Here is a 26,770-nt window from a genome sequence, read left to right as displayed (position 1 = left end):
TGCACTCCCATTTCTTACCCTCATCCTATCCAATTGAATGTGGAGATCAGGTGTATAAAAAAATAAAAATCCACCCTGTGGGTGGCATCAGAACTATCTCATCAAACTCCCATGGGCTGTTTCTCACATCTGGAGGCTCTAGGCTGTTGGAGATCCTGGCAACAATGTGCCCAAAGGAACTGGAGTAGCAATTTGGAATCCTGGGGTCTCTAAGAACTGTGCTTAAGTCCTTAAATACTACTATTGGCATTTTCAAGAGACCGGTTTGCCATAAAGTACAGCTTTCAAGGGAGTGATAGATTTCAGATGGGAGCCTCGTCTTCTTCCACTGGGAGCCCAGATGCCGTCAGCTGTCAGCAATGTGCACATAGCGTTCCCTGAGGAAAGGTACCCCAGCTCCTATCAGCCCCTGAGCTGGCTGAGATTCTGCTGTCACCACTATTAATCCTCCCTACTTTCCAGATGTAAAAGAACCACTGCCATAGCAATGAACCTTCCCCAGTGGGGAGGTGGGGGAATCCCAGGAGGTGGAAGTGCTGTTAACTGTTTGACCTTTCCTGGTCATACTATCACTTTGTTTTCTGTTCAGTTGTTATTGTTGCTGCTGTTGTTGTTGTTGTTTTCTGTTTTTGTTTTTGTTTTTTAGTTTCAGGTGTAGAATTTAGTGATTCATCACTTACGTACAACACCCAGTGCTCATCACAATAGTGCCCTCCTTAATACCTGTTTAACCCATTCCCCTGTCCACCTTCCCTCTACTAACCCTCAGTTTGTTCTCTATAGTTAAGAGTCCACTTCTTGTTCCCCACCCATATTCATTTGTTTTGTTCCTTAAATTCCACATGAGCGAAGTCATATGGTATTAGTCTTTCTCTGACTGACTTATTTCACTTAACATAATACACTCTAGCTCCATCCATATCACTGCAAATGGCAAGACTTCATTCTTTTCAATGGTTGATTAATATTCCATTGTGTGTGTATACCACATCTTCTTTATCCACTCATCTGTCAGTGCACATTTGGGCTCCTTCCATAATTTGGCTGTTGTCGATAATGTTGCTGTAAACATTGGGGTACATGTATCCCTTCAAATCATTTTTTTTATCCTTTGGGTAAATACTTAAGTGGCCAATTGCTGGATCATAGGGTATTTCTATTTTTAATGTTTTGAGGAACCTCCATACTGTTTTCCAGAGTGACTGCACCAGTTTGCATTCCCACCAACAATGCAAAACTGTTCCCTTTTTCTGCATCCTCACCGACACCTGTTGTTTTCTGTGTTGTTAGTTTTAGCCATTCTGACTGGTGCGAGAGGATATCTCACCGTAGTTTTCATTTTTATTTCCCTGATGTTGGGTGATGTTGAACATCTTTTCATATGTCTGTTAGTCATCTGTATGTCTCCTGCGGAGAAATGTTTGTTCATGTCTACTGCCCATTTCTTAACTGGATTATTTGTTTTTTGGGTATTGAGTTTTACAAGTTCTTTATAGATTTTGAATACTAACCCTTTATCAGAAATCTTCTCCCATTCGGTAGGTTGCCTTTTAGTTTTGGTGATTGTTTCCTTCACTGTGCAGAAGTTTTTTCTCTTGATGAAGTCCCAATAGTTTATTTTTGCTTTTGTTTCCCTTTGCTTCAGGAGACGTATCTAGTAAGAAGTTGCTATGGTAAGGCCTTAAAATAGAGTTGTTCATTGAAACTTTGAGTTAAGAAAAGCTAGAACTCTAAACTCTCTCTAATCCTACATAGGAGACCACCATCCCTTCTTTCTCAGCAAGAAGTTTTGTTCATTGCACTCTTAGCACGTCGCACAGTTGGTGGTGCAGAGACTATTCAGCCAATGATTCTTCAATAAACCAATGGTATTGAAGATTTATTCCATAGTGACACTAAACCAGTCTCCAGAGAAAGGTAAGGGAAAATTACAGTACTAAAAACTGAATGTAATTAAAAGTCCAAGTGCTAAGTGATGAGACACTCCTTCCAACTCTATACCACCAAGGTCCCAAAATGCTGAAAGCCAGTTTTTTAACTACAATACCCCGAGCAATAAATTGGAGAATTCCTCTTTGGATAAACAGATTGTTTGCAAGGAGGGGAACCTTTACAGACTGACAGCAAGGGATTCTTTCAGAGATATGGCTGCGCCCCGGTCCAATCAACCAACAGAGAAATCCGTTAGTTAACACTCAGTGGCTTCCAATCTGACTTTTATTTCATCACTCCTAAATAAAAATGTGCAATTAAAGACAGAGACTTGAAAAAAGCCTCTAACATAAAAAATAAAAATAAAACAGACTAGTAGGACTCAAAAGAAATAGACAAATATATAGGGAACAAAAGTCATTCCTCCACAAATAAATATCTAGAATGTTTACTATCAAAGAAATAAGTAAAACAATGCATTCATAAAATAAGAACAGGACTTATTCTTTTAAGCAATTAAAAAAGGGAAAGGAGCTTGGAAATTAAAATTTTGAGAGCTGAAATTTTTTAATTCCATAGACATATTAGAAGATAAAGTCAAGAGAATCTTTCAGAAAGTACAACAAAAAATGCAAGCAAAGAGGAAACAATAAGAAAAAAATCTGAGGATCAATTAAAGAAATTCAGTATCTAACTAATATAAGTGGTAGAGTAAAAACAGAAAATGGAGGAGACAAAATTATCAAAAACATAATAAAATTTCTTAGATTTAAAAGAGTGTTTTGCTTAAAAGAGCTCAGAAAATAGGCCACAGCCAGTAGGGGAAATCCACAGTAAGTCTTACCATCATGAAATTTTATAATACCAGGGATAACGAGGATTATCACAGCTTCTAATAAGAAAAATAAGCCATTAGCACAAGAAAAAGAATCAGAACAGCATATCGCTGTTTGACAGCATTGCTGGAAGCTGAAAGACATCAGGGCAATGTCTTCAAATTTTTTAGTGAAAGGATTTTCAATCTAGAATTCTATACCCAGTCAACCTATCAATCAAAAGTGAGGATTAAAATAAGACTTTTCCAAAATGAGCAATGCCTAAAGTTGTCTCCCATGCACCCTAAGAAAGCTACATGACAAATGTGCACATTCAAAACAAGAGAGTAAATCAAAACATAAGACGTCGAATATTGAAAACAGAAGATCCCCAATAGGTGAGGCTGGAAAGTCCCTGGAAGACAACTGTGCATGAAACCTGAAGGATAGCCAACCTGGATGAGACTAGGAGGGTAGGGAACTCAATAAAATGTCTCCAGGTTAAAGGGGGAAAAAGTAAGTAAAAGTCCCATTGTGTTTAATGATATGAAAAGCATTATTCTTAATGCTTTTGTAAATCTTTTAGAATTTTAAAGAAGATTACAAACTGTAAAACAGAAAACTAATGAGAAAAAAAAAATAGGTGTAAGACCTGGCTTTTGTTGTGTAAGAGTCAACCACAATGTTTCAGTGGTCTGCAGAGATATACTTCACATGGGTCTGCAGGTTGTTGCGAGGTTCCCACATTGGGCTTGGCAGGGTCTCGGTGTTGATCATGTCCTTTACGGTCCTTGAGCCAGAGGGCTAGGCTCAGAACAAGTTCCTATAAGGAAGATGATAGGCACAAACATACCTGCCACACAGGTACATTTCAAGCATTGGCTTGAGTTACATCTGCTAAGATCTCATTGACCAAAGCAAGTCACATAGTCAAATTCAAAGTTAATGGGCAGGAAGTAGATTCTTCCTATGGAGTTGGGAAAAGATGAATATCGGCTGAACAATGATTCAATCTACTATGGAAGGCAAGAATTGAATCCAGTAAGAGTAAGTTTTGTTGAAAAAGGAAAATCATAGAATACAGTGTGGCTCCTACTGATCAAATAATTACTTGATTACAACAAGGCAAACATGAAAATTCATTTGCCAAAAATTGTGATGTAAAAATATGGAGAAGAGAAAGCAGAGGGAGAGTGGAGTGGGGATAACAGCCTAAGAATGCTAAAACCTCATCTACAGTAAGGATACAATCAATGTCTAACATCTGAGAACAGTATAGCAGTATACTTGAAGAAATTGTAGAAGGAGTTTGGGAAATATCACAGTTTAGGAGGGTGCAGGGTAGAAGGCAGATATTTTTCATTAAAAGACTATTAAACCATGTATGTATCTTAAAAAGTTAAATAATTTTAAATATACATTGGTAAGTGTATGGAGAAGTAATACTAATAGCAAAGCAAAAATATTCATTGAGGATTTCCTCTGCTAGGCTTGATAAGCTGTATGTCTTAAACCCCTCCAAAAACCTGGCAGGATGGATACTGTTGTCTCCTCATCTTATGGATGAAAACATGGAGCCTTTTAAGAGGTTGCTCAGGAGTGGGAGAGCTGGAATTGGAGTCCAGCTCTTAACCACAGTCTTACACTCCCACTCCTGGCTTGTGCCATGTCAAGACTTCAGCAAGAAAACAGTAGTGCATGATAGAGAATTCAAAGTCCAGGAGTAGAAAGGAGGGAGTAGATGAGGAGGTGAGATGGAAGGAAGGGAATGGAAAGCACAGAATGATGGTAAAGGGGTAAATACCCCCTACGCGCGCACACACACACACACACACACACACACACACACACAAACGACCCTTCTTCACCAAAAGATATTTACACAATCTACTGCACTCAAAGGGCTGGTGTGAACAACTTTTTTTTTTTTTCTGTACAAACCAAAGAAATAACTGAGTTTCACACCAGAGTTGATCTCTAGTAATCTGGCCAACCTTGTAGAAATTTCTGGAGGATGCTCCACTTTTTTGCCAGTCAACTGAAGCATTAAAAGTAATTGAAGGAGATTTCAAGGGGTATTTATCCTCAGCTGACACCCCCCAGCCTCAGCTGACAATGAGGCAAAAATAAGGTACAGCTTTCATCATCTTCCTGTTGCATCCCAGAGCTTAAAATAGAAAGCACAGAATCCTATCAAGACAATGGAACCTTCATCTACCCTTTTGCCAGCTTTCTCTTCCAGTGTATCTACCTTTCCACTTTGTTTCCTAGATTAATTTATTCAAAGCTCTCCATCTGGCCTTTCTAAACCTCCACGTCTCAAAGCCCACCCTTTTCCTTTGTCTAGATTTCATTATCATTTTAGCTTACATTCCTGTTGTAACATACATTCCTCTCTGTTTTCATTTACAATGGTCTGATTTCTAGTAAATAAATATTTTAGTCCACTAGATCATAGGAAGGGAAGGATCTCTGACTCTTTTATTTTTGTATGCCAGTACTTACTCCAACAAGCATAGAAAAGCTGCCCTTTAAGTTTTCTTTAAGTGAATAAATGAGTGAACAGAAGGAGTGAACAGAAGGAGTAAAGTGCATTCAGGAAGAAAGGAAGAGAGGTAGGAAGGGAGGGAGGGAGGGGAAGGAAGGAAGGAAGGAAGGAAGGAAGGAAGGAAGGAAGGAAGGAAGGGGCTAGCTTTGGAATTTGGCATGCTTTGCTTACCTGGGATTCAGCTTCCTTACAGATGAAATGAAGGAGGTAAACCAGATGACTTTTTTTAACAATTTTATTTATTTATTTTGAGAGAGAGAGAGAGAGTAGGGAGGGGCAGTGGGAGAGGGAGAGAGAGAATCCTGAGCAGACTCTGCACTTAGCTCGGAGCCCCTTGTGGGGCTGGGTCCCAGGACCCTGAATTCATGACCTGAGCCAAAATCAATAGCAGGACACTTAACCAAGGGAGCCACTCAGGTGCTCCCAGATGACTTTTAAATGCACTTCTTGCTCTAAAATTCTGTTATTCTATACTGCAATAAAAATACTTAAAACACATTTTCCTATATGTATTTGCAATTACGTTTTAGAAGTTATTTGTTTTGATTGTTCTCTTATTATTTACTCCTAGTGAAATAAAAATTTGACAAAGTTATTTGAAGCCCAAGAATGTTTCTTATGTATTACTCTGCTCCCTTTCAAGCGGTAAATGTTACCTGGCTACAGACATGCTACGATGAGGTTTGGGCATTACAAAGGAATGCGCTTCAGGGCCTCACGGCCCACGCTGGCCTTGTCCGGACAGTGCTGTCTCTCTTTGCACAGAGAGAGGTCTTCTGGAAGCTTTCTAAAAGTTACAAATATGCAATTCACCGTATTCTTCAGTTGAAAGCTGGAATTTTGGGGCGCCTGGGTGGCTCAGTCGTTAAGTGTCTGCCTTCAGCTCAGGTCATGATCACAGGGTCCTGGGATCGAGCCCTGCATCAGGCTCCCTGCTCAGCAGGAAACTTGCTTCTCCCTCTCCCACTCCCCCTGCTTGTGTTTCCTCTCTCACTGTGTCTCTCTCTGTCAAATAAATAAAACCTAGAAAGAAAGAAAGAAAGAAAGAAAGAAAGAAAGAAAGAAAGAAAGAAAGAAAGAAAGAAAGAAAGATCAAGCTGGAATTTTTAATCTCATACAGGAAACTATAATGATATTTATTTTTTAATTTTCCCTCTTTTTCTGTAAATGAAGAGGTCCAATTAATGGGCATTTTCATGATTAAAGTCAGAAATATTGAAACATGAAACTTAAAAACAAAAATAAAAACAGCTCCCTGCCTTATTGCTGTCCATGATTTTTGGAGAGGTTAGAGAATGTAAAGTGTTTGCAGAGTTTCTGAGTCACCTATCTATTTTGAATACTTGATTCCATAATCAGAATTGAAGGTTTATTTGTCATATTTGTTACCAGCTTGAGCTAACTTGAATTAGCCATTTCTCCAGAAGTCATTACCTTAAGCAAATAAAGTTTAAGGATGCAGACTGGATGAAGAAGCCAGAAACCAGGATATATGTAGTTTTTCCAAGACACACACACACACACACACACACACACACACACACACACACTCACACTGTATTCATTATGCAGAAAGTCTTTTGAAACGTGGGATATTTTAGTAATTAATCAGAATCATTGTCAAAGGAAACAAATATGAAAGACTAGTTTTTATCCTTTTACTATGATAGATGTTCTCTCTCATATTTTTTGCTTCTCTTTAATTATTTTACCTATCTAGTTATTTATTCACAGTGTGCAAACTACAGTCTTCCGAATTCCAATTTTCAAAGGTGTAACTTTAATAGTCATTTAATTGAAAAGCGAGTTACTTCTGAGGATTTGCCAATCTGTTAGAATATTTTAAGTGGAGTCTCTAAAGGGGCCTTGGGAATCCAAGCTATGGGGACAATAATTGGGACACATGCCTTGGGCTAATGGCTTCATATGTAGGCATAGAGCAGGCCAAATAGACGGAGCCCAGTGACATGGACGTGACAACGGCTTTCTGGTGTCATTCATCAATGTAGATGGTCAAACTAAATCTGTTCAAAGGAAGGAAAAGTACCTTTCCCCCCTTACCAGATGGACTGGAGGACGAAATTCTTTAGAGAGTCACTCCACTTCCCTGCATTATCACCTAGGACGTGTGCTTTGAGGTTGCTTTTGAGTGTTCGGTTTTTGCACTTTTTATCTATACCAAAGGACTGCAGCGTTAATTATTGGACAGGCACAAAGTGTTTGCTCAAGTATACGTGAGACATCCCAGAGAGGTAAAGTTTGGAGTTATTTATGGGTTTGGTTGTCAAAAATATGAGATGTGCTAGTTAAATGTCTAGTTTCAATAAGTTATTTGCATCTTAAAATTAGATTGACTATCTTTTATTCCTAGTAATTTTAAGCACTTAAATTGCTTTTCATCTACTCTAAAATAATTGAGCTACTCAGACTGCAAACATGTGTGTCTATACTTTTACATTTTGCAAACGTATATGACTATGAGAAGTTGAGAGAGATGGTCACTGGAAGTTTATTTGATTTTATTACTTTAAAGGTAAAAAATTAGAAATAATCTTTAATGGAAGCTTAATTGAAGAGTTAAAACATAAATTTCTACAAATTTTTTGTTTGTTTCAAATTTTATTTAAGTTCTAGTTCATTAACATGTAGTGTAATATTGGTTTCAGGAGTAGAATTTAGTGATTCATTGCTCATAGGCAACACCCAGTGCTCATCACAAGTGCCCTCCTTATACTCATCACCTATTTAGCCCATCCCTGCCCAGCTACCTCCATCAACCCTCAGTTGGTTCTCTATCGTTAAGAGTCTCTTATGGTTTACTTCCCTCTCTTCTTTTCTTTTTTTCCTTCCCATATGTTCCATCTGTTTTGTTTCTTAAATTTCACATATGAGTGAAATCATATGGTATTTGTCTTTCTCTCACTGACTTATTTCACTGAGCATAATACACTCTAGGTCCATCTACATATAATATTCCATTGTGTATATATACCACATCTTCTTTATCCATTCATCGGTTGATGGGTATTTGGGCTCTTTCCATAGTTTGATTATTGTTGATAATGCTGCTATAAACATCAGGATGCATGTCCCCTTCAAATCTGTATTTTTGTATCCTTTGGGTAAATACTTAGCAATGCAATTGCTGGGTCATAGGATAGTTCTATTGTTAACCTTTTGGGGAACCTCCGTACTGTTTTCCAGAGCGGTTGCACCAGTTTGCATACTCACCAACAGTGCAAGAGTGTTCCATTTTCTCTGCACCCTTGAATATCTGTTATTTCCTGTGTGGTTCATTTTAGCCATTCTGACATGTGTGAGGTGAAATCTCATCCTGGTTTTGACTTGTGTTTTCCTGATGATGAGTGGTTGAACATATTTGCATACGTGTTAGCCACCTGGATGTCTTCTTTGGAAAAATGTCTATTCATGTCTTCTGCCCATTTTTTAACTGGATTATTTGTTTTTTGGGTGTTGGGTTTAATAAGTTCTTCTTTTTTTAAGATTTATTTATTTATTTATTTTAGAGAGAGAGACAGAGAGAGCAACAAGCAGGAGGGGTAGGGAGAGGGAGAGAGAATCTCAAGCAGGTTCCATGCTGAGCCTGGAGCTAGACATGGGGCCTGATCTCATCACCCTGAGACCATGACCTAAGCCAAAACCAAGAGTTGGAAGCTTAGCCAACTGTGCCAGCCAGAGGTGAAAAGTACAACATAGGAGATGTAGTCAATAATATTGTAATATGTTGAATGGTGACAGATGGTGACCAAACTTAGCCTGATGAGCATAGCCTCATTATAGAACTGTCAAATCAAAGTGTGGTAAAAAATTATATCAGTCACCAAAAAACACATATTGAACCACTCTGGTTATATGAAATGTCCAAAATAAGCCAGTGTGTAGAGATGGAAAGAAGAGTGATTGCCTAGGTCCAGGGAGAGGGTTTTGAGGAAGAAATGGAGACTGACTGCTAATAAATACATTTTCTTTTGTGGATGAAGAAATATTCTAAAGTTGATTGTGGCAAAGTTTGCACAATCCTGTGCATAGATTAAAAACCATTGAAATATACTTGAAGTGGATAAGTCACATGGCATGTGAATCATATCTCAGTAAAGCACCTATTTAAAATGGCAATTTAAAATAAATGCAGTGTGTTTTTTAACTGGTAAATGTATATCAGATATTATATATATGTATGTTCTTGTGCTCCAAAAGAAATGTCTTTGGAAACAACAGAAATAGTGAGAAAATAATTTTCTTGAGTAGCATACTTATTCTTCATTTTTTTAAGGTTAGTAATAAAATTGGCTTGATGTATGGCTAGTTAAAATATCTGGCATTGCTTAGGAATTTCTATAACTTTTACTGAGTCTCTCATCACAAACTGCTTGAACATTTGCCCTCAAAACAGCAATTGGAAGGGTTTTTTTTTTTTTAATGTTGACAGTTTAAAAAGCAGAAGGATTTGACAATCTCCAGTGTAAGTAAAACTTTATATTTCATTTTGTGTGATTACTGCAATCATTTTAAAGTAATAATAACTGGATACAAATGCAGTTATCATTCCAAACATCAAGTGTGATCCAGAATGTCTGACAGCATTGTAGCATAACAACATTGATGCATAGATTGCCATTTTAGTTATCATTAGTCTAAAATACTAATCGGGGAAAATGTCTTATTTTTTCAAAGATAATTTTGGTCCAGGGTCCTGAATCTAGGAGGAGCCTGTAGATTGGGGTAAGAAAGGAGGCAATTTTTTCTTCAGAAGATTTGTAGACCAGCATTTTAATACCACCAAATTAAGAGATCTCATCCTCTCCGCGTGGCCAGATGGCTGCATTGTTAGAAGCTGCCAGAGGAAGGGATTGGCTTTCTTCTAAGATAAAACTTAAGTATATATTTGGTAATAGGAAGTATTCAAATGCCCAGATTTTAAAGGCAATTTGACATCATGCTTTTTGTTAACATTTTCTAAGCAGGATCTCCATATAGGATGGTTGCCTTCACAGGCGTTAGCTGACTTCAGGAGGGATGAGAAGGCTCCCAGCAGAAGTCAGAGACCCCAGACTCTGGGCTAAAGCCTGCTGCCATGCAGCCTCTAGCCCCATGATTTGCCCCTCCTGGACCCATAATGCAATGACATTTCTCAACTATCGTATTAACTCTCTGAAGAGTCCATGAAAAAATAAAACTGTCCACACACAATGGGAGTTTGCCCTTGGCGGTCACCATCAGTTCTTTCTCTCTGGTTTCAATTCAAAATGTCAAACCTAAATTCTGTACATGACAGACAGTATTGCTTCTGTCTGACACTTTTTTTGTCTGACTTAAAATGGCTTTTGTCTGACTTCTACAGCAAATACATAATAAATATTTAAAACCATTTATTAAGTATAATTAAGTCACAAAAGAGGCTATGAATTGCAATCCACTTTTTTTTTTAAAGATTTTATTTATTTGACAGAGAGAGACAGTGAGAGAGGGAATGCGAGCAGGGGGAGTGGGAGACGGAGAACCAGGCTTTCCCGCTGAGCAGGAAGTCTGATGTGGGGCTTGATCCCAGAACGCTGGAATCATGACCTGAGCCGAAGGCAGATGCTTAACGACTAAGCCACCTAGGTGCCCTACTATTCACTTTAAATTATTTATTTTTCTCTTGTTTTACTACATTTTAATGTTAACCTTTTTCTCACAGTGGCTTGCACCAAAATGCATCTCTTTTTTAGGATTTTGTTTGAGAGAGAGAGAGAGAGTGAGCATGCATGGGGGGCAGGAGCAGAGGGAGAAGGAGAGAATTTGGAGCAGACTCCAAGCTGCACAGGGAGCCTGACACAGGGCTTGATCTCACGACCCTGAGATCATGACCTGAGCTGACACCAAGAGTCGGATGCCTAGCCGACCGCACCACCCAGGCACCCCTGCATCAAAATATATCTTAAATCACTCTTCATTAAAATTTCATAGTGAAATATTACTTTTAAACATGCCTACAAGGTCCTCTACTTATGAAAAGGGACTTGTAGTGAAATAAATAATGGTGTTGCTTGACTAAATAATCCATAATACTAAGCAGAGAAAGCAGCATATCGCCTATGGACATTAAAACGGTTAGGATGTACTAGTAACCTTTGAAGACTATTGTATTAGATTGCGTAAAAGCCAAAATCATACAGGGGCGTCGTTTTCTCCGTGATACTTATTCTTCCAACATTTTATTTAAAAACTAATAATGACAGAAGAGAGGTATTTGCATTTGAAAGGTACACACAACCACAAAATTGGCTTTTAAGTAGGCAAGAAAAGAGGTGTCTGTGTTCTCCCGGTGATGATTTGTGTTCTCATCTGCCTCGGCTGAGTACGTCTGCAGATGGTCTAAACAAGGACACGTGCAGACACAACACGAAATGCAGTTTATGTGAAGAGAAAGGAGCTTCCATTGCAAGAAAAGTGTTAATACCTTTTCAGTGTATTTATTACCAATTATGGTTCTCAACTTTTGCCTTTTTCTGGTTTTTAGCAAACCCTTATTCATGGAACAAAGAGGCCCATCTAAGTACTTGAAACAGTACCAACTGCTGGGTGAACATTAGTTCGGTTAATTCTGTAACTTCTCTATCTATTCCCTTATGTCCTGATTAGAAGAAAACTTTGCTTATTGACACTACATAAATAAGGGAAATAACTAGTACAGGGGTGCTGTCCATGACGACTGAAACAGCGCTTCCACTCCAAGCGTGCACATGTATTTACCAGCATTTATTGAGCACCTACAAGCGCCAGCTTTGCTAAACACTAAGAACTCAGGGCCTGCCTTCATGAGTAAACAATCTAGTGAAGGCTGAAGGGAAATAAACTATGTTCAGGGGATTAATAAGTAAACACACATACTTAAAAAACATTTTCACTGGATCATTCGGTATATTTGGATTTGCACACGTGGGCATTTGACAGATAACTCAATAGCATCACTCCAGACTGAGAAGAAGAGTCAACACAGAGAAGTTACGTCTTTTTCCCAGTTGGCTGGTATCTCCAACATACGGCCTCAGCCTCCCCGCCCACAGCATTCTCTCCAGACCCTAATGGACCCCTTTTGACACACAGCCCGTAGAACCATAATGCAGAATCTTCCAGGCTTTAATATTTTAGTCTCATAGAACACTTGCCCCAAGCCCCCAGAAGCTCATTTTCAACTTCCATTACCAAAAGTTTCCTTATAACCTCCTGCAATAACACAGGGAGCAGCCTCACTTGTTGGGAGAGAAATTCTAACCCTCAGGTCTTTCTCAACTTTTATTCACAGGGAGCACAGCATAAAATTATGATTTCTTCTTTACTCCAACTCTTTAAAATGTCTGCTGAATTATGCCCAGAATCTTCATAGTGTAGAAAGAAAGGCATATTGCTCACCAACTTTGGCCTCACTTCTGGAATTTCTCTAGGCTGTGACTCTTGCCTTGGACTTCACGGCCTCTGTCTCCTCCTTCTCTTCACCTTGTGCTTAACTCAGAGCCTTTTTCTGTCACTCAGCAGGTGCTGATCAGGGGGAAATCATCCATATATTGTTTGTGCCATTTTAAATGTGTCCTACCTGCTCACTGCTCACCTTGAAGCCTTCCCTGAAATGCTATTTGTGATTGAGCCCGTTCTCCCATCTTCATATCCAACACGTCGTCCTGTCACTTCTGTAATACTTAATAATGGGCTTCATAGATTTAAGGAATGTGTTCTACCTCCAGACCATAACTCCCTGAGAGTAAGAACAATACCTTGTATTGTTTGTCTTCTCAGAATCCAGCATCAAAACTATATCCCTCAGAAACATGGAGCTTTTCCCTCGCCTCAACTTGCACAACCTCCTACCCCACCCCCACCATTCCCCAGCCCTTCTGGACACAAACTTGTCACATTGTCCACTTGGAGTTCGGTGTTAGTGGATGCCTAAATCTCAGTGAAGATCCCAAGGTCACAGAGAGTGAACATATGAAGAGAGCAACACCATGACACAGACCACTTCAGCATGCTGTGGATTTACTATAAAACCATCAAAGCTGAAGATTCAGGGCTCGTCAGGTGCACAGGCTGCACTCCCGCAGCTTACATCGCTATATGTTTTTATGAAATTTTCAAAAAGAAAGACATTTTAACTAAAATTACCTCCTTCCAATCAGACTCCCACTATATCTTATTATGTCGAGAGTCATTGGAGTAACCGCAAATGTGTGTGGGGTCTGACTGAAGGGAAATTGGGTGGGGTTGTGTTTACACGAGATATATTTCTGTGGCTGGAGGCCACATTAGTGTATAGTGGAGTGATTTCTAACCAGGCACAGGTAGTAATGGCTCGCAGGAACACTTTTACCATCGACAGTGGGAACTCAGTCAGACGTGGAGACATGAAGGTATCAGCTCAGAGACGGTTTCACAATATAAGGTATGTCCTGCTGTTTCCAACACTAGAAATATGTAGATGGTGGATAGAAAACAAGATTTATGTGCCAGAAACTAGTCTGTGGAGAATTCTTTCAGTCATCAGATATGTGAACTTACAAACACAAGACTGGGTTTCATTGATGCCTGGTCAACACGGAAGTTCTCTCCTGGAAGAAATTTATTTGATAGCACTGAAAATTATAATTGCACCATGCATTTTTTTTCTTTTTTAATGGAGCTCAAACAAAAGAGAATTTATCCAAATTCTCATGTTTGTAGAGCACAAACTTATGATAGTATTACAAGCAGTGAGTATGCCTATAATAACTCATATATGAAAGAAATATTAGAGTGGTTTCCCACTGAATTTGACAACTTGGAAAATGCATAAGATATTATCAGTAAAGGTTTGTAAAGCTGAAAAACATCAACCGACAATATTAGAATAAGACTGAATTATCTTTCTGTTTTATCTAGAGAAAATGTTGTAAAACTGCTGTCATATGAAGAGTTGATCAAAGAGTATGGAGCCAAAAATGTAGGGAACAAGTATTATGGAGATGTATTGGGCAATAGGTTTAATTTTTTTTTGGAAGTTGTCATGTTTGTGATATTTGTCACCCTTTTTAGTTTTTTTTAAAGACTTTATTTATTTATTTGACAGAGATAGAGACAGCCAGCGAGAGAGGGAACACAAGCAGGGGGAGTGGGAGAGGAAGAAGCAGGCTCATAGCAGAGGAGCCTGACGTGGGGCTCGATCCCATAACGCCAGGATCCCGCCCTGAGCCGAAGGCAGACGCTTAATCGCTGTGCCACCCAGGCGCCCCTGTCACCCTTTTTCAATTCGAGATTTGTTGTGATTCCTTTTCTCCTTCTAAATGAATGAATATTCACCTCATCTAATTTAGAATTTTCAGTTTTGTGGCTCCTTTTCCTTTTTAAAAAAAGATTTATTTATTTAGTTGGAAGAGAGAGGAAGAGAGAGAGTGTGCTCAAGAGAGAGGGGGGAGGGGCAGAGGGAGAATATTTTCAAAAAAACTCCTGCTGAGCCTGGAGCCCAATGTGGGGCTTAATCTCACAACCCATGAGATCAAGACCTGAGCCAAAATCAAGAGTTGGAGGCTTAACTAACTAAGCCATCCAGGCACCCCTTATTGTTCCTTTCCTTAAAGAAGTTCTTCCACTACTAAAAATAAAGAAATTTAAAGAAGTTCTTCCAAAATTGTATGTATATCAGGCCCTAAAAACCTGGATCATCCTCTACTAGAGAGATATGGAAAGATAAAAGTGTCAAGTATAATCAAGTGATTGGTTTGTGTCTGGCTTTGTTCTAGTCTTGGCCCAGCTAGCAAGTGTGGAGGGTTTCTTCCAGATGTAGGCAGAGTTTCACCTCACAGCCCAGAATGAATAGAGAGAAAGTTCATCTTCAGAGAACAACAGACAAAATCAGAGGGCAGAGAAGTAGTTACTCTAGATGCCTCTCCTTGGTCTCTGTGTTACCGTCTCCCACTGTGATAAAAGATAAGAGCCTTGTGGTGCCAGGTCAAGGTAACACACCTTTCCTTAAGGTGAATGGAAGACTGTCTAATCAGTTCAGTAAATGCCTTCCAGCTGCATGCTATTCAAAGCCACTGAGTACGAACAGATATTGAACCAGTTTTCCAAGGGCAAAGTTTCAATTATTGTATGAATATTCACAAACTGCTCTGAACCATGACCTCCTTCCAAGCACCATCTACTATTCATGCCTCTCTTGGTGCTGCCCCTGAAGGAACGTATGCCCGGTTCCTGTTTAGCCATTCTGTTAACCCAATGGAGAGAGCCTCTGAGTGAGAATGTGGTTGGCAGTTCATGCCCCATCTTCCCCCGAATGCCCATCGGGTTGTTCTTAACAAGCAGATACTGCATCCTAGAGATGTGCTGCAAGGATATTGTGAGTTCAGAAATCCAGAAAACCTTCCATTGGGGGAATAAAACAGTAGTGAGCTTTACACCATAGCAATGTACAACTACTGCGGTTGTTAAAGAATTACCCAAAATCTTTCAATTATGTTTTTTTAACCACGAAAAGAGAAAGGATGGACTCAGAGAAACCATGACCCTAAACAACTGAAATCGAAAGGCCTCATGTGCTTCCAAGCATCTACACAAGTCCAAACATCTGACTAAGTATCCAAATAGTTAATGTCGTCAGTTTTATATGGGCAAATTAGCTTGTTAAGAGTAAAAAACTTGAATCACATGTACACCTGAAACTGATGTAACATTGTGTCCCAACCCTACTCAATAAATAAATAAGATTTCAATGAAGTTAAATTTATTTATTTATTTATTCATTTATTTATTTAAAGCGAAAGAAAAAGAATATATCTCAGTTCTTTGTGTTTTTAAGTTTTCTTCTCCCCATCTCCACGCAAATGCCCATAGTAGATTTTTTTCTATGAGCTGTGTTTGAGATTTAAACTACAACAATTCTCTTCTTGTTGTTCTGAATTATCTTTTAAGATTGTCGCTTTAGTTTCATACTCTAGCTTATTCAGACATTTATTTAAGATGACTAAATGGAGGCAAACTATACAACAGGATTAAATAAATGAATGAAAACCACGAAACAAAGAGAAATCCGTTTATCTTGCACCGGATTGAAAATGAAAGGAGAAAGTGGGGGAAATGAGAAAAAAAAAAAAAAAGAAATGGAGAGAAATGTTCAATGCAATTAAAAAGAGAGGTTTAGAGTATTACAAGTCTTTTCTCCTATTTCATGAGATTCGATAGTCCTTTATAAGCCTGAAGATTTTGTTGTGACTTACATTGACTTGAATACATAGAGACCGTTTCGTTTGTTGGGCCATGAATGGAAGACGGTGTGCAGTGGCATCAGGGGAATGTGACTTGGGTGTTAGAGGTTTGCACCGAAGCCCAAACGTACAGTGGCAATTTCTGTACCAGACCCACTGTACAAAATGTGCAGGATTCTCAAATCATTTGCCCGAAATGGATTCCATGCTTTCTTTGAAAACAACTGCCAGGTTTTTCACTTACTTGGCTATTTTGGGGCTTTTTCCTAGGTTTGCTTCGTGAACCTGGATGTGAACAAGGATGCGTGCAGCACGGAGCACCTACAGCAGGTAACACTGGGACCATGGGCTCTCAGGGAGCTCATGACCAAGGCTGGCTGCACCAGCCAGAGAGCCGACATAACTTCATCTGTCAATGGCGCTCATTCAGCTGGTGACTCTTTAGTCGGTTGGCTTCATCAGGATTCATTCCCTGCCCCTTTCGCTCCACTTCCCACGCAGGTTGCCTTCCTTATATTTGTGAAACTTGCTTTCCCAAGATAACAGAGCTGCTGTCCGAACTGGTGCTTTCCCCCCACCCCCAGGGCCTGAGAGTGGCTTTCTCTGCCCCCACCTCCTCTGCTCTCAAACACCCTGCCTGAGATGATGTTTCCAATGCTTTTCCAAACCTGCTTGATACCAGCCCGCCCTTCTTTGTGGCTCTCAGGTCTGCTCCTTCCTGCTGCTTTGATCAACTTCGGTTTCCCAGCCCTACTCTCACCTGGGGCTCAGACTCTGAGCTCTGCCGCAGCTATATGTTCCAAGGTCGTCCAAAGTCGGGAGCATCCTGATGTAAATCCTTGACAACACAAGAAAACTTAAAGGGCCCCTCAGTCCTCTGGACTAGAGTCAATAGGGGGTCTGGTAGGAAGAATTAATTGGTGTGATATGATTATCCTTTCATATCCAAAGCTGAAGATGGTTCGACCTCACTATTTGGTATAATACAGTGGTGTAATAGACACCATTTGCAGCTTGACAATCAGAAGTGTAGGCCTGCAATTACTCAATCATTCCTGTAATGTTTTTTCCTTGACAAGACAGCACCAGCTTCTCAAACCCAATTGCCCGTACAGGTGCTCCATTATAGATTTTCACAGAGCTTCAAATGTCATTCATCTATGCAGTCCTGGAGGAATCTTTGGGGGAAAAAATTGTACATATGATTTCATTTAATGGACTTATGATGCAGACAGAGTCTGTCAGAGAGACCAGGAGAGACCAAAGCAAGTTGGCATCTTAAGGCCTGGTGTTTGAAGATTTATATGGGTGATTTGAGACGGTCTTCTGCTATGGCTAAGAGTAGAAACTTGGCACTGATTTAGCTATATGAGCTTGTGTAAACTAACCTCTGGACCTCAGGCTACTTATGTAGAAAAAGAAAGTAATAATGGTACCTAATCCATGTGGGGGTGTTGTGGAGATTAAGTGTACTAAGATGTAACATGTATACAGTCTTTAGCATAGCACCTAGTACATAGAGTAAAATCAATATTGGAAATTATTTTATTATTGATATCACTATTATTGACTTTGTTAGAACAGATGATTATTAGTCAACACATCTCTTATTACAAGAGTTAAAAGGAAAAATTTTTTAAAAAATCCCTACCAGATATACCTGTAGTGTGATATTAATTATTAAATGTCTACTCTGGAAAAGTTAGAACTAAAAGAGTTTTTAAAGCTTTATGTTTAAGTAATTTTCTATTCCAATCTAAACCTTTATGCTTCAATTTCACACAATCTTTTCTAGTAATAATCTTAGTAGATTAAGTAATCAATCATTCGCGTGAGTTATGTATTATTTTTGCAAGTAAATAGTTTTGGGGTAGTGTTTTGGAGGTGAAAAGAAATCATCTAAACTAACTAATTTCTTCCTCTCCAGAAATTGGTCAATGTTTCACCAGATCTTCCAAAACTTATCAGCTCCATGAACGTCCAACAGCCAAAAGAAAATGAAATCGTCCTTCTAAGCGGGTTAACATCTGGGAATCTCCAGGCAGATTTCGAAGTTTCACAGGTAAGAGATGTAAGCTCTTGATAAAATATTCACTAGTGATAAGTTATCTGTGGTCAGCTCTTGGCATAAGTCAATATGAACCACAAACAGATGCTACATGTAAGCTCCCATAGCATAGGACTCCAAAATCTCTTTGTAATCAAGAACAGTCCAAAATCTCTTGTAATCAAGAATAGTCTTCATTTGTATTTCTTCTAAATATTCCATTTAGAGTTTGACAGAGCTTCCCTTACCTTAACTCCTAACATTTATTTTATTAACTTCTCAAGTTCATGATGTTAACTTGCACTTAAACTAGAGCAGACACACTGGACATTGACTGGTTAGCTCGGTTTTCTTCAAATCTATTAGATAATCAAAAGCAGACTGATCTTCTGTTTCACAAACAATACCAAAATTCTAATTTATACCATATGGTCCCAGAATCCTAGCATTTCTTCTTTCTTCTTATATTTATTTCTTAGGATATACCAAATGAGCCAGGCAAATGAATACAGGATAGCAACCCTATGGATGGAAAGTGAGTTTCCTAGAAAGAGTAAAGTGAGTGAGTGAGTCCTTAAAGAGTAAAATTCCTAGAAGAAATGAACGTTGCTAAAAAATAAAGCAGGAATTCAGATACTATTAGGGTACCGATGTTTGTTGTTATTAGATAAATCATTATAACATCCTTTAAATGTTTACAATTATAAATTGTTTAGTCGATTCACAGAAATAAATATTTGATTTGCAGAAGCAAATGTAAGATTTCTGAAGGTGCGCCGTATCAAAGATCGTGGATCTTCCCAAATAAGACCTGCTGATAGTGCCACTACCACAGCAACAGATTAAAATGATGAACATTCGTTTTCCTCCAGTTGTTCTTTCTTGGGTTTTAGTTTTGCTGGAAAAATTTAAAATATTCTTTTATTTTTCAGTCCTTCAAAATAGCAAAAAACTCAGAAATCCACCCACTATTTCCTGCATCTAGTCCAGATGCTTTGTAAAAATGTGCACACAGACTATTACAATTCAGTAATCAAATTTTATAGAAAAGGGGCACCTGGGTGGTGCAGTCGGTTAGGCTTCCAACTCTTGGCTTCAGCTCAGCCCGTGATCTCAGTCAGTGGTGATCTTGGTGTCCTGAGATCAAGCCCCGTGCCTCTCCGTGCTCAGTGCAGAGTCTGCTTGGGATTCTCTCTCCCTCTCCCTATGCCCCTCTTGCTCATGCTCTCTCTCTCTCTCTCTCAAATAAATAAATAAATATTTTTTTTAAAAAAAGACTAGAACAAAAATTTCTCCTGGTTCAATCTAATACCACATTTTCTTAGTGGGAAAATTAATCACCTGAAAAGAGGAAACAGAAATGGTTCTAAGTGCCTTCTCTTTATATTGGGCAGAACTATGATGACCAAAAGTAATTTTCAAATCCAAGTTTTAAAAGAGTAACCAGGCCTATTAGGATTTGTAATTAAACATGACAGAAAATTGGATTATGTATAAAAGGAATGTACCATCTCATGTAACTAGAAAGTATAGTGGGTAGATTATTACAAGGACTTGAACAGTGTATTCAAGACATGGATTTCCCCTTGTGACCTCTTTTCAGCTTTCTCTCTCTTTACCTGCTATCAGACAGTCTCTTTCCAGGAGGAGGCACTATCCATTTGGGTTCAAGTTGAGCAAGAGTGAATGTCTCCTCCAGGTGGTTCATAGCAACGTTTAATTGTGTTCTATTGGCTCTCATGTGTCGTGTGCCCATTCCTGAACTAATCACCATGGCTTGAGGATTGCAATGTTCCGATTGGCTAGGCTGGGTCACATGATCACCTCAGAGTTTGAGGTGAATTAACTCCATGTAAATCATTTGGACTGTGAGTAGGCCAGAAAACGGTGCCCTACACGGTATGAAAACCAGAAGAAGATTGAATGATGTTGTGTCACAAAAGCAACACAGATGTTAATTGGGGTCAGGAAAAGTCAAATTGCCCAGCACTCATTAAATATCATCCATCAAAAACATACTTAACATTCTGCATACTTTTCCTAAGAGCTGTCAAGAATTGCCTATGAATTGTAGCACTCTTAAATATTTCATTACTCTCGGGGCGCCTGGGTGGCACAGCGGTTAATCGTCTGCCTTCGGCTCAGGGCATGATCCCAGCGTTGCGGGATCGAGCCCCACATCAGGCTCCTCCACTATGAGCCTGCTTCTTCCTCTCCCACTCCCCCTGCTTGTGTTCCCTCTCTTGCTGGCTGTCTCTCTCTATCGAATAAATAAATAAAATCTTTTAAAAAAAAAAATTTCATTACTCTCTATCCCAGGAGTCCCCCTCACTTCCTACACACCACTTCACCCTTCTGCAGTCTCCCAAAGGCCTACCGCATTTTCTAGGTATCACAGTCCATGTGTTTTAATAGATCTGCGATGTTGGGCAGCATATCAATATTGAATCCCATGTTAGCCAACCATAGCCAGGACCTAATTGTTTAGGGATAGTCTCAATTTGGCTACTCTGCCTCAGGAGAATTACTTACCTGTTAATCCAAAAGTTGTCATGGAGATATTGGCACAGGCAACTTGAGCTGGGTTAATGGGGGAAGTCTAAATCAGTCTCCAGGGCGTAGCTATCATTCCCAGTGACCCTGTGAGGAAGGGAATCAACAAGCCACTTGGCACACCTTTGAGCCAGGAAATTACAATGCCAAAGATTTTCTGTAGTCCAGATAACAAGTTACCTCACTTCTCTCAACGATAATTTCCTATTCTATAAAATGGAGATTTTAAAAAAAATACCTTTACTCCATTCTCAGAGACTGGTCATAGTGATTTAATAAAAAAATATAAAGATAACTTGAGAAGGACTGTTCAAATGCAAAGTGTTGTATTTTCTTTCCATGCCTATAAAAGTGAAGGAAGGTGAAGTAGAACGAAAATGTTATTTAAAGAAAATAAGGCCTGCCCGGGCTTCAGTCAATTAAGCGTTGGATTCTTGATTTTCTCTCAGGTCATCATCTAAGGGTCGTGCACTCAAGCCCCACGTAGGGCTCTGTGCTGGGCATGGAGCCTGCTTAAGACTCTTTCTTCTTCCTTCTCCCTCCACCCCTCCCCCCCTTCTCTCCCAAATAAGATACCAGGTGGTCTACTATGTACCCCAAGAGTAATCATCCATTTACAAACTGGCTAGACTCCTTTGGGGAAGAGAAGTACAATATTGTCGCAAGGACAATGTAGAGAGTGCTTCTTCTGCCTCCTGAGGAGTTTCATTATCTACGAACAGTTTTCTCTTTATTTATTCATGCCTTCATCTTTCCAGCGCAGCAAATGACCCTATGGCTTTTTTATATTGCTACATTATTTTACAATTAAATTGTACAACTGAAAAAATATAAGAAACTATTCATAATATACCTCATTCATTCATGTATAAATATTATACATACAGTAAATATTTGTCGAATGAATGAATATACTGTATACTATAAATGTTTAGCACTTTCTAGGTGCTGAGGATAAGTGGTAAATAAGTTGGACGTCTTGCTTTTAGGGAGCAACTGTCTTAGTTTGGCATTCTCTTTGACCTGATTTCTTGTGGATATTATTAAATATATATAAACACATGCAGAACTATCCGTACATAGGTGTCTCAAAAGACTAATGAATAGAGGGGCACCTGGGTGGCTCAGTTGGTTAAGTGTCTTACTCTTGATTTCGGCTCAGGTCATGATCTCTCAGGGTTGTGAGATTGAGCCCTGCGTCTGGCTCCATGCTGAATATGGAGCCTGCTTAGGATTCTCCCTCTTTCCCTCTCCCTTTGTCCTTCCCCACCTTGTGTGCTCTCTCTCCCTATCCCTCTAAAAATAAAAATGAGAGATTGAAAGAGAGAGACCAATGAATACCAGTGAACATCAAATGAGAAGTTGGCACAACAGTTATATTTTCCTTCCTCAAACCATCCTTAGTAGATCCTTAGGATAAGGCTCTAAAATATCTTAAGAAAAATCATCATGACAACAACCAATAGTCAGGTAAAATACTGGAAGTGGAAAATGCAAGTAAAATCAATTATTTTCCCCAGAAGAAAATTTTTTTCTGAGATGCATATTATGTACAATAGTAAGATGTAGTCCTGTGTCTGTCTTTCTATGAGATGAACACGTAATTTTGCTGGGCATGCATGAGTTCGAGCAGGTCCAGGTGCAAACCACCCTTCTTTCCAAATTGCACGTCCTCAGTGAATATCGGACTTTTGCTGATGAGAACGGGAAGCCACGGGGAGAATTGGAAATGACACAGGAATCAGAGTCCAACAGGCCTGGATTGGGGATGCTGGCTCTTCCACTTTATATTTGTGTAACCTTGAAAGGATCAGTTAGCCTTTCTGTGCCTGATTTCTCCTCTGTAAAAGAGTAATGGCACCACCAACATCATAGAAATAATGTTTGCATTAAAGGTAATAAGATAGTCAAAGCACCTACTAGACTACAATAAAAATTACATAATAATTCCTGCCATCATTTTACAGGCTGTATTGTCTAGCCTTCATTTACCTAAGACTCCTAGCATATTTATTTGCTTTCAAGAAGATTGTTAAGAAAATATATTCCAGGGGCGCCTGGGTGGCACAGCGGTTAAGCGACGGCCTTCGGCTCAGGGCGTGATCCCGGCGTTATGGGATCGAGCCCCACATCAGGCTCTTCTGCTATGAGCCTGCTTCTTCCTCTCCCACTCCCCCTGCTTGTGTTCCCTCTCTCGCTGGCTGTCTCTATCTCTATCGAATAAATAAATAAAATCTTAAAAAAAAAAGAAAAGAAAATATATTCCTTCTGTGAATGCAATAGCCATGGAACATTGCACATTTAATGCAATCCTTTCTCTAAGTTTATTTTGAGGTATTACTTACCTGTTCATGTTGATTTGTTAATATCTCTTTTGATTCCTGCCACAATATAAAAAATATAAAAATATATAATATATAAATATATAAAATCTTATGTTATATATATTTAATCTGAATGATATGAAATGACCAATATGCAACCATTTTTACCTATAAATATGGTAACTTCATTTGGTTCTACTTTATAATTATTTTTATTCATGTCTGATCCACTGGTAGTATATTGTTCCCCACCCCCCAGTGCCCATTCCCCATCTAATTCATGTTTGTACCTCCTAGCATACCTTGCTAGACACCCAAACACTATCTTGTAAATTTCAAGTTAGTGTATTATGTCCGAACTCAGTGGGAATAAAATTAATCAAGCCAGCTACTGTCACTCTACAGCAATAGTTCCTCGTCATTATGGAGGATCTCAGACCCTATGTTAATTTCATAAAAGCTACAGACCAGTGCTTCTCAAATGTTAATGCATGTAGGAATCACCAAGAGATTTTTCTTGAAAATGCAGATTCTGATTTACTGGATCTGAGGTGGGTCCTGAGATTATAGATTTCTAACCAACTGCCAGGTGATGCCAAGTCTGCTAGTCTACAACCCACACTTTGAAAAGTAAGGTTATGAGCCCCCTTCCTTGAAAAACAGACCTAATTACATAAGCACATAGATCAATTCTGTTTCTGAGCCCCTTAGGCCCCTTGGAGAAAGACTGGATTTTTCATTTTGTAATCAACTGTCCTGGAATTACTCTAATTATAATATTCAACCAAAAAGATTAATAAATGATATTTTTGTAAGAAAAAGATATACTACTTTCAGAAATACAATATGGATGTCTATGCGTATGTATTTCTCTGCATGTACACATAATTACCCCTTACACACACATGGACTCAGACTCAAGAATTCCAAAATGTCAAGTTAACTAGGATTAGACCCAATGAACTCTTAATTGCAGATAAGCATATGATTTAAATAATCCTTTTTATAAGATTAACATTTATACATAAACTATTTCCCCCAAACATTTCAAATTCCACTTTGATATAAATTTATTTAGCTTTCTTCTCCCCACTAACTCCTGTTTCCATTCAAAGAATTTTGTTAAAAATTACTATGAATCAGCATATTGTTCCTTTTATAAAAATAAAAATCCCAATGCGCAAGATATGTTTGTAATTTACTAGTCATCTGTGCAGGAGCAATTGAAACTTTTATTGGTATTCTAATGAACAACCATATGGATAGCAAAAAGTGTGCAGTGGAGAATAAGGATATGGTCTGTCGCCCCAGAACAGAACAGAATTAATAGGTCTCACAGGGATGCCATCCAGTGATTTGGGCCTCCTTTTCACTGCTTTCCTCATACACCGCCCATTTAGAGATAATCAGTGCTCTTCCAGTGGATTTCTTTATACTCCATTGTGTCTGCTTCTTCGGAGGAGTAATACGCAGTATAAATTCTAACTCTAGTTATAGAAATACTAAATACTGGCAGAGGCTTTACTGAACACCACCAAGGCAGGAAAAGATCTTGGTCGGAGAAACTGGGACTCAGGTTAATCAAGAAGGGTGCCCAAGACCGGCCTCCACATTCCCCTCAGCTTGCCTAGACTTCAGACAGGCTTCCTCCTGACCTGAGGCACTGACGCCCTTGTCTTAGAACATTTACTTTAGAAAACATCCTTAGGAATCTCTGCCCCTTTGAGATGTAAATCATTTGAAAAGCCTCAAGCCAAGTTTACAGCCCAGGAGTGTCTTTTTCTAAGACCTAAGAACCATCAAAGCCACCACCCATATAAGATACCTTATATCTCTGAGGTAAGATCATCAAAGAAGATCATGTCCCTTTCTCTGTGGAAGGATGGGAGCCTAGGTTCAGTATGAGCCTGACTCCAATTTGCAAAACCACCACCTGCCATGCAGATATAAGAACATTTGCTTTTCCTCTGGTTAAACCAATCAGCAAGCACAGACAGCCTGCAGCCCTCGGCACCAGCTCTTAAAAGCCCTTGAGCCTTTTTTTCAGGGGAGGTGTGGTCCCACTCAGTTCTGGGCCCTCTTAACTAATTTAAGAGCTTCAAAGAAAGTCTTCCTAAACCTGCTTAAGTTTGCCGGGTGCCACTTTTGCTTTGACAGGAGGCAACAGAAATACGTTTTGCAACTGGTCTAGTTTCCCTGAAGTCAGACTTTCTCCTAGGTACCCTGTGTGCCCAAATAACACTTGAATTTTTTTTTCTAGCAATGCATCAATCGAAGCCCAGAAGATAATCCAAATATCTTAAAGGTCCCCCACTGCTTGTAACAAGAAAGACTGGTGGAAGAAGAAAGGTCGGAAGCTATGGTCTTTATTTTCTCTTTTAATAAATGTCTTTTTTCCTCTCTACTTTCAGTGCCCTTGGCTGCCAGATATCTGCTTGGTCCAGTGTGCGAGAGGGAACAGGGCAAACAGTACCAACTGCATCATCTTTGAAATCAACAAATTTTTGATCGGTCTCGAACTGGTGCAGGAGCGGCAGCTCCATCTGGAAACCAACGTCTTAAAAGTGGAGGATGACACCAACTGCTCCCTGTCTTCAATCGAGGAGGACTTTCTCACCGCCTCCGAGCACTTGGAGGAGGAAAGCGAGGTGGAAGACTATAGGAACGGTGAGAACTGCCCCATGAAACAAAGGCACATTCTGGAGTTAGTCACCCCCTAAAAATGAGTGGAATTTCAGGAAAGTTTCAGGCCATGTCTGTTTGGCTGACACATCACAATCTTCACGTACCGAGTTTAGGGAGGGCAGGAGAATAACAGACCACCAGTGAGGATGTTGACTCGTGGACTTAGACTCAGTGGTTGGATGGCTCCATTTCCCTAAAGATGCCTTGGGGACGCTGAAGGACAGCCTGCCTGCCGAGAGACTTTGACTACCACAGGGAGGAAAGTTATCTTCCCTGAGACTTCCATAAAGCCACCTATTAGCTGAAGCCAACTTAAACTGGCCTAATTCTAGCACTGCCTCCTCGAGGCTGTGATGCCTGGGTCGGTTACCTAGCCCTTCTGAGCCCCAGTTTCTTTATCTAGTATTTGGAAGTGTAACAGTGCCTCTAGGACTGTTACATTTACTATATTCAGCTGTATGTATTTATGACATTTACCTGTTATTATGGTAAGGACAGAAGGAAATAACCCAGGAGAGTACCTCGCACTTAGCATTTATTCAGTTTTGATTGACTGATTCAAAGAGCTCGGTGAACGATGTGTTCCTCTTCCCCACTCTTAGCCACAGAGGAAGGGATACTGCAGATGC

The 26,770-nt window shown here is 39.4% G+C and overlaps 1 protein-coding gene across 4 annotated transcripts in view; it reads left to right on the top strand.

Moving 5' to 3' along the window:
* Nucleotides 1–26,770, top strand: part of SPHKAP (SPHK1 interactor, AKAP domain containing) — a 169,470-nt gene that overhangs the window by 109,386 nt on the left and 33,314 nt on the right. For all 4 annotated transcript variants that reach the window (XM_044380966.3, XM_026491776.4, XM_057305312.1 and 1 more), the window contains exons 4-6: nt 16,803–16,862; nt 18,460–18,594; nt 25,868–26,123. In XM_044380966.3, coding sequence (XP_044236901.3) covers nt 16,803–16,862; nt 18,460–18,594; nt 25,868–26,123 — 451 coding nt within the window. The remainder of the gene's footprint in view (nt 1–16,802; nt 16,863–18,459; nt 18,595–25,867; nt 26,124–26,770) is intronic.

The sequence above is a fragment of the Ursus arctos genome, unplaced genomic scaffold (assembly GCF_023065955.2).
Source record: "Ursus arctos isolate Adak ecotype North America unplaced genomic scaffold, UrsArc2.0 scaffold_1, whole genome shotgun sequence".
In the NCBI taxonomy this organism is placed as follows: domain Eukaryota; kingdom Metazoa; phylum Chordata; class Mammalia; order Carnivora; family Ursidae; genus Ursus; species Ursus arctos.
The sequence above is the reverse complement of the archived record's forward strand: the minus strand, read 5'-3'. Positions and strand labels throughout refer to the sequence as shown.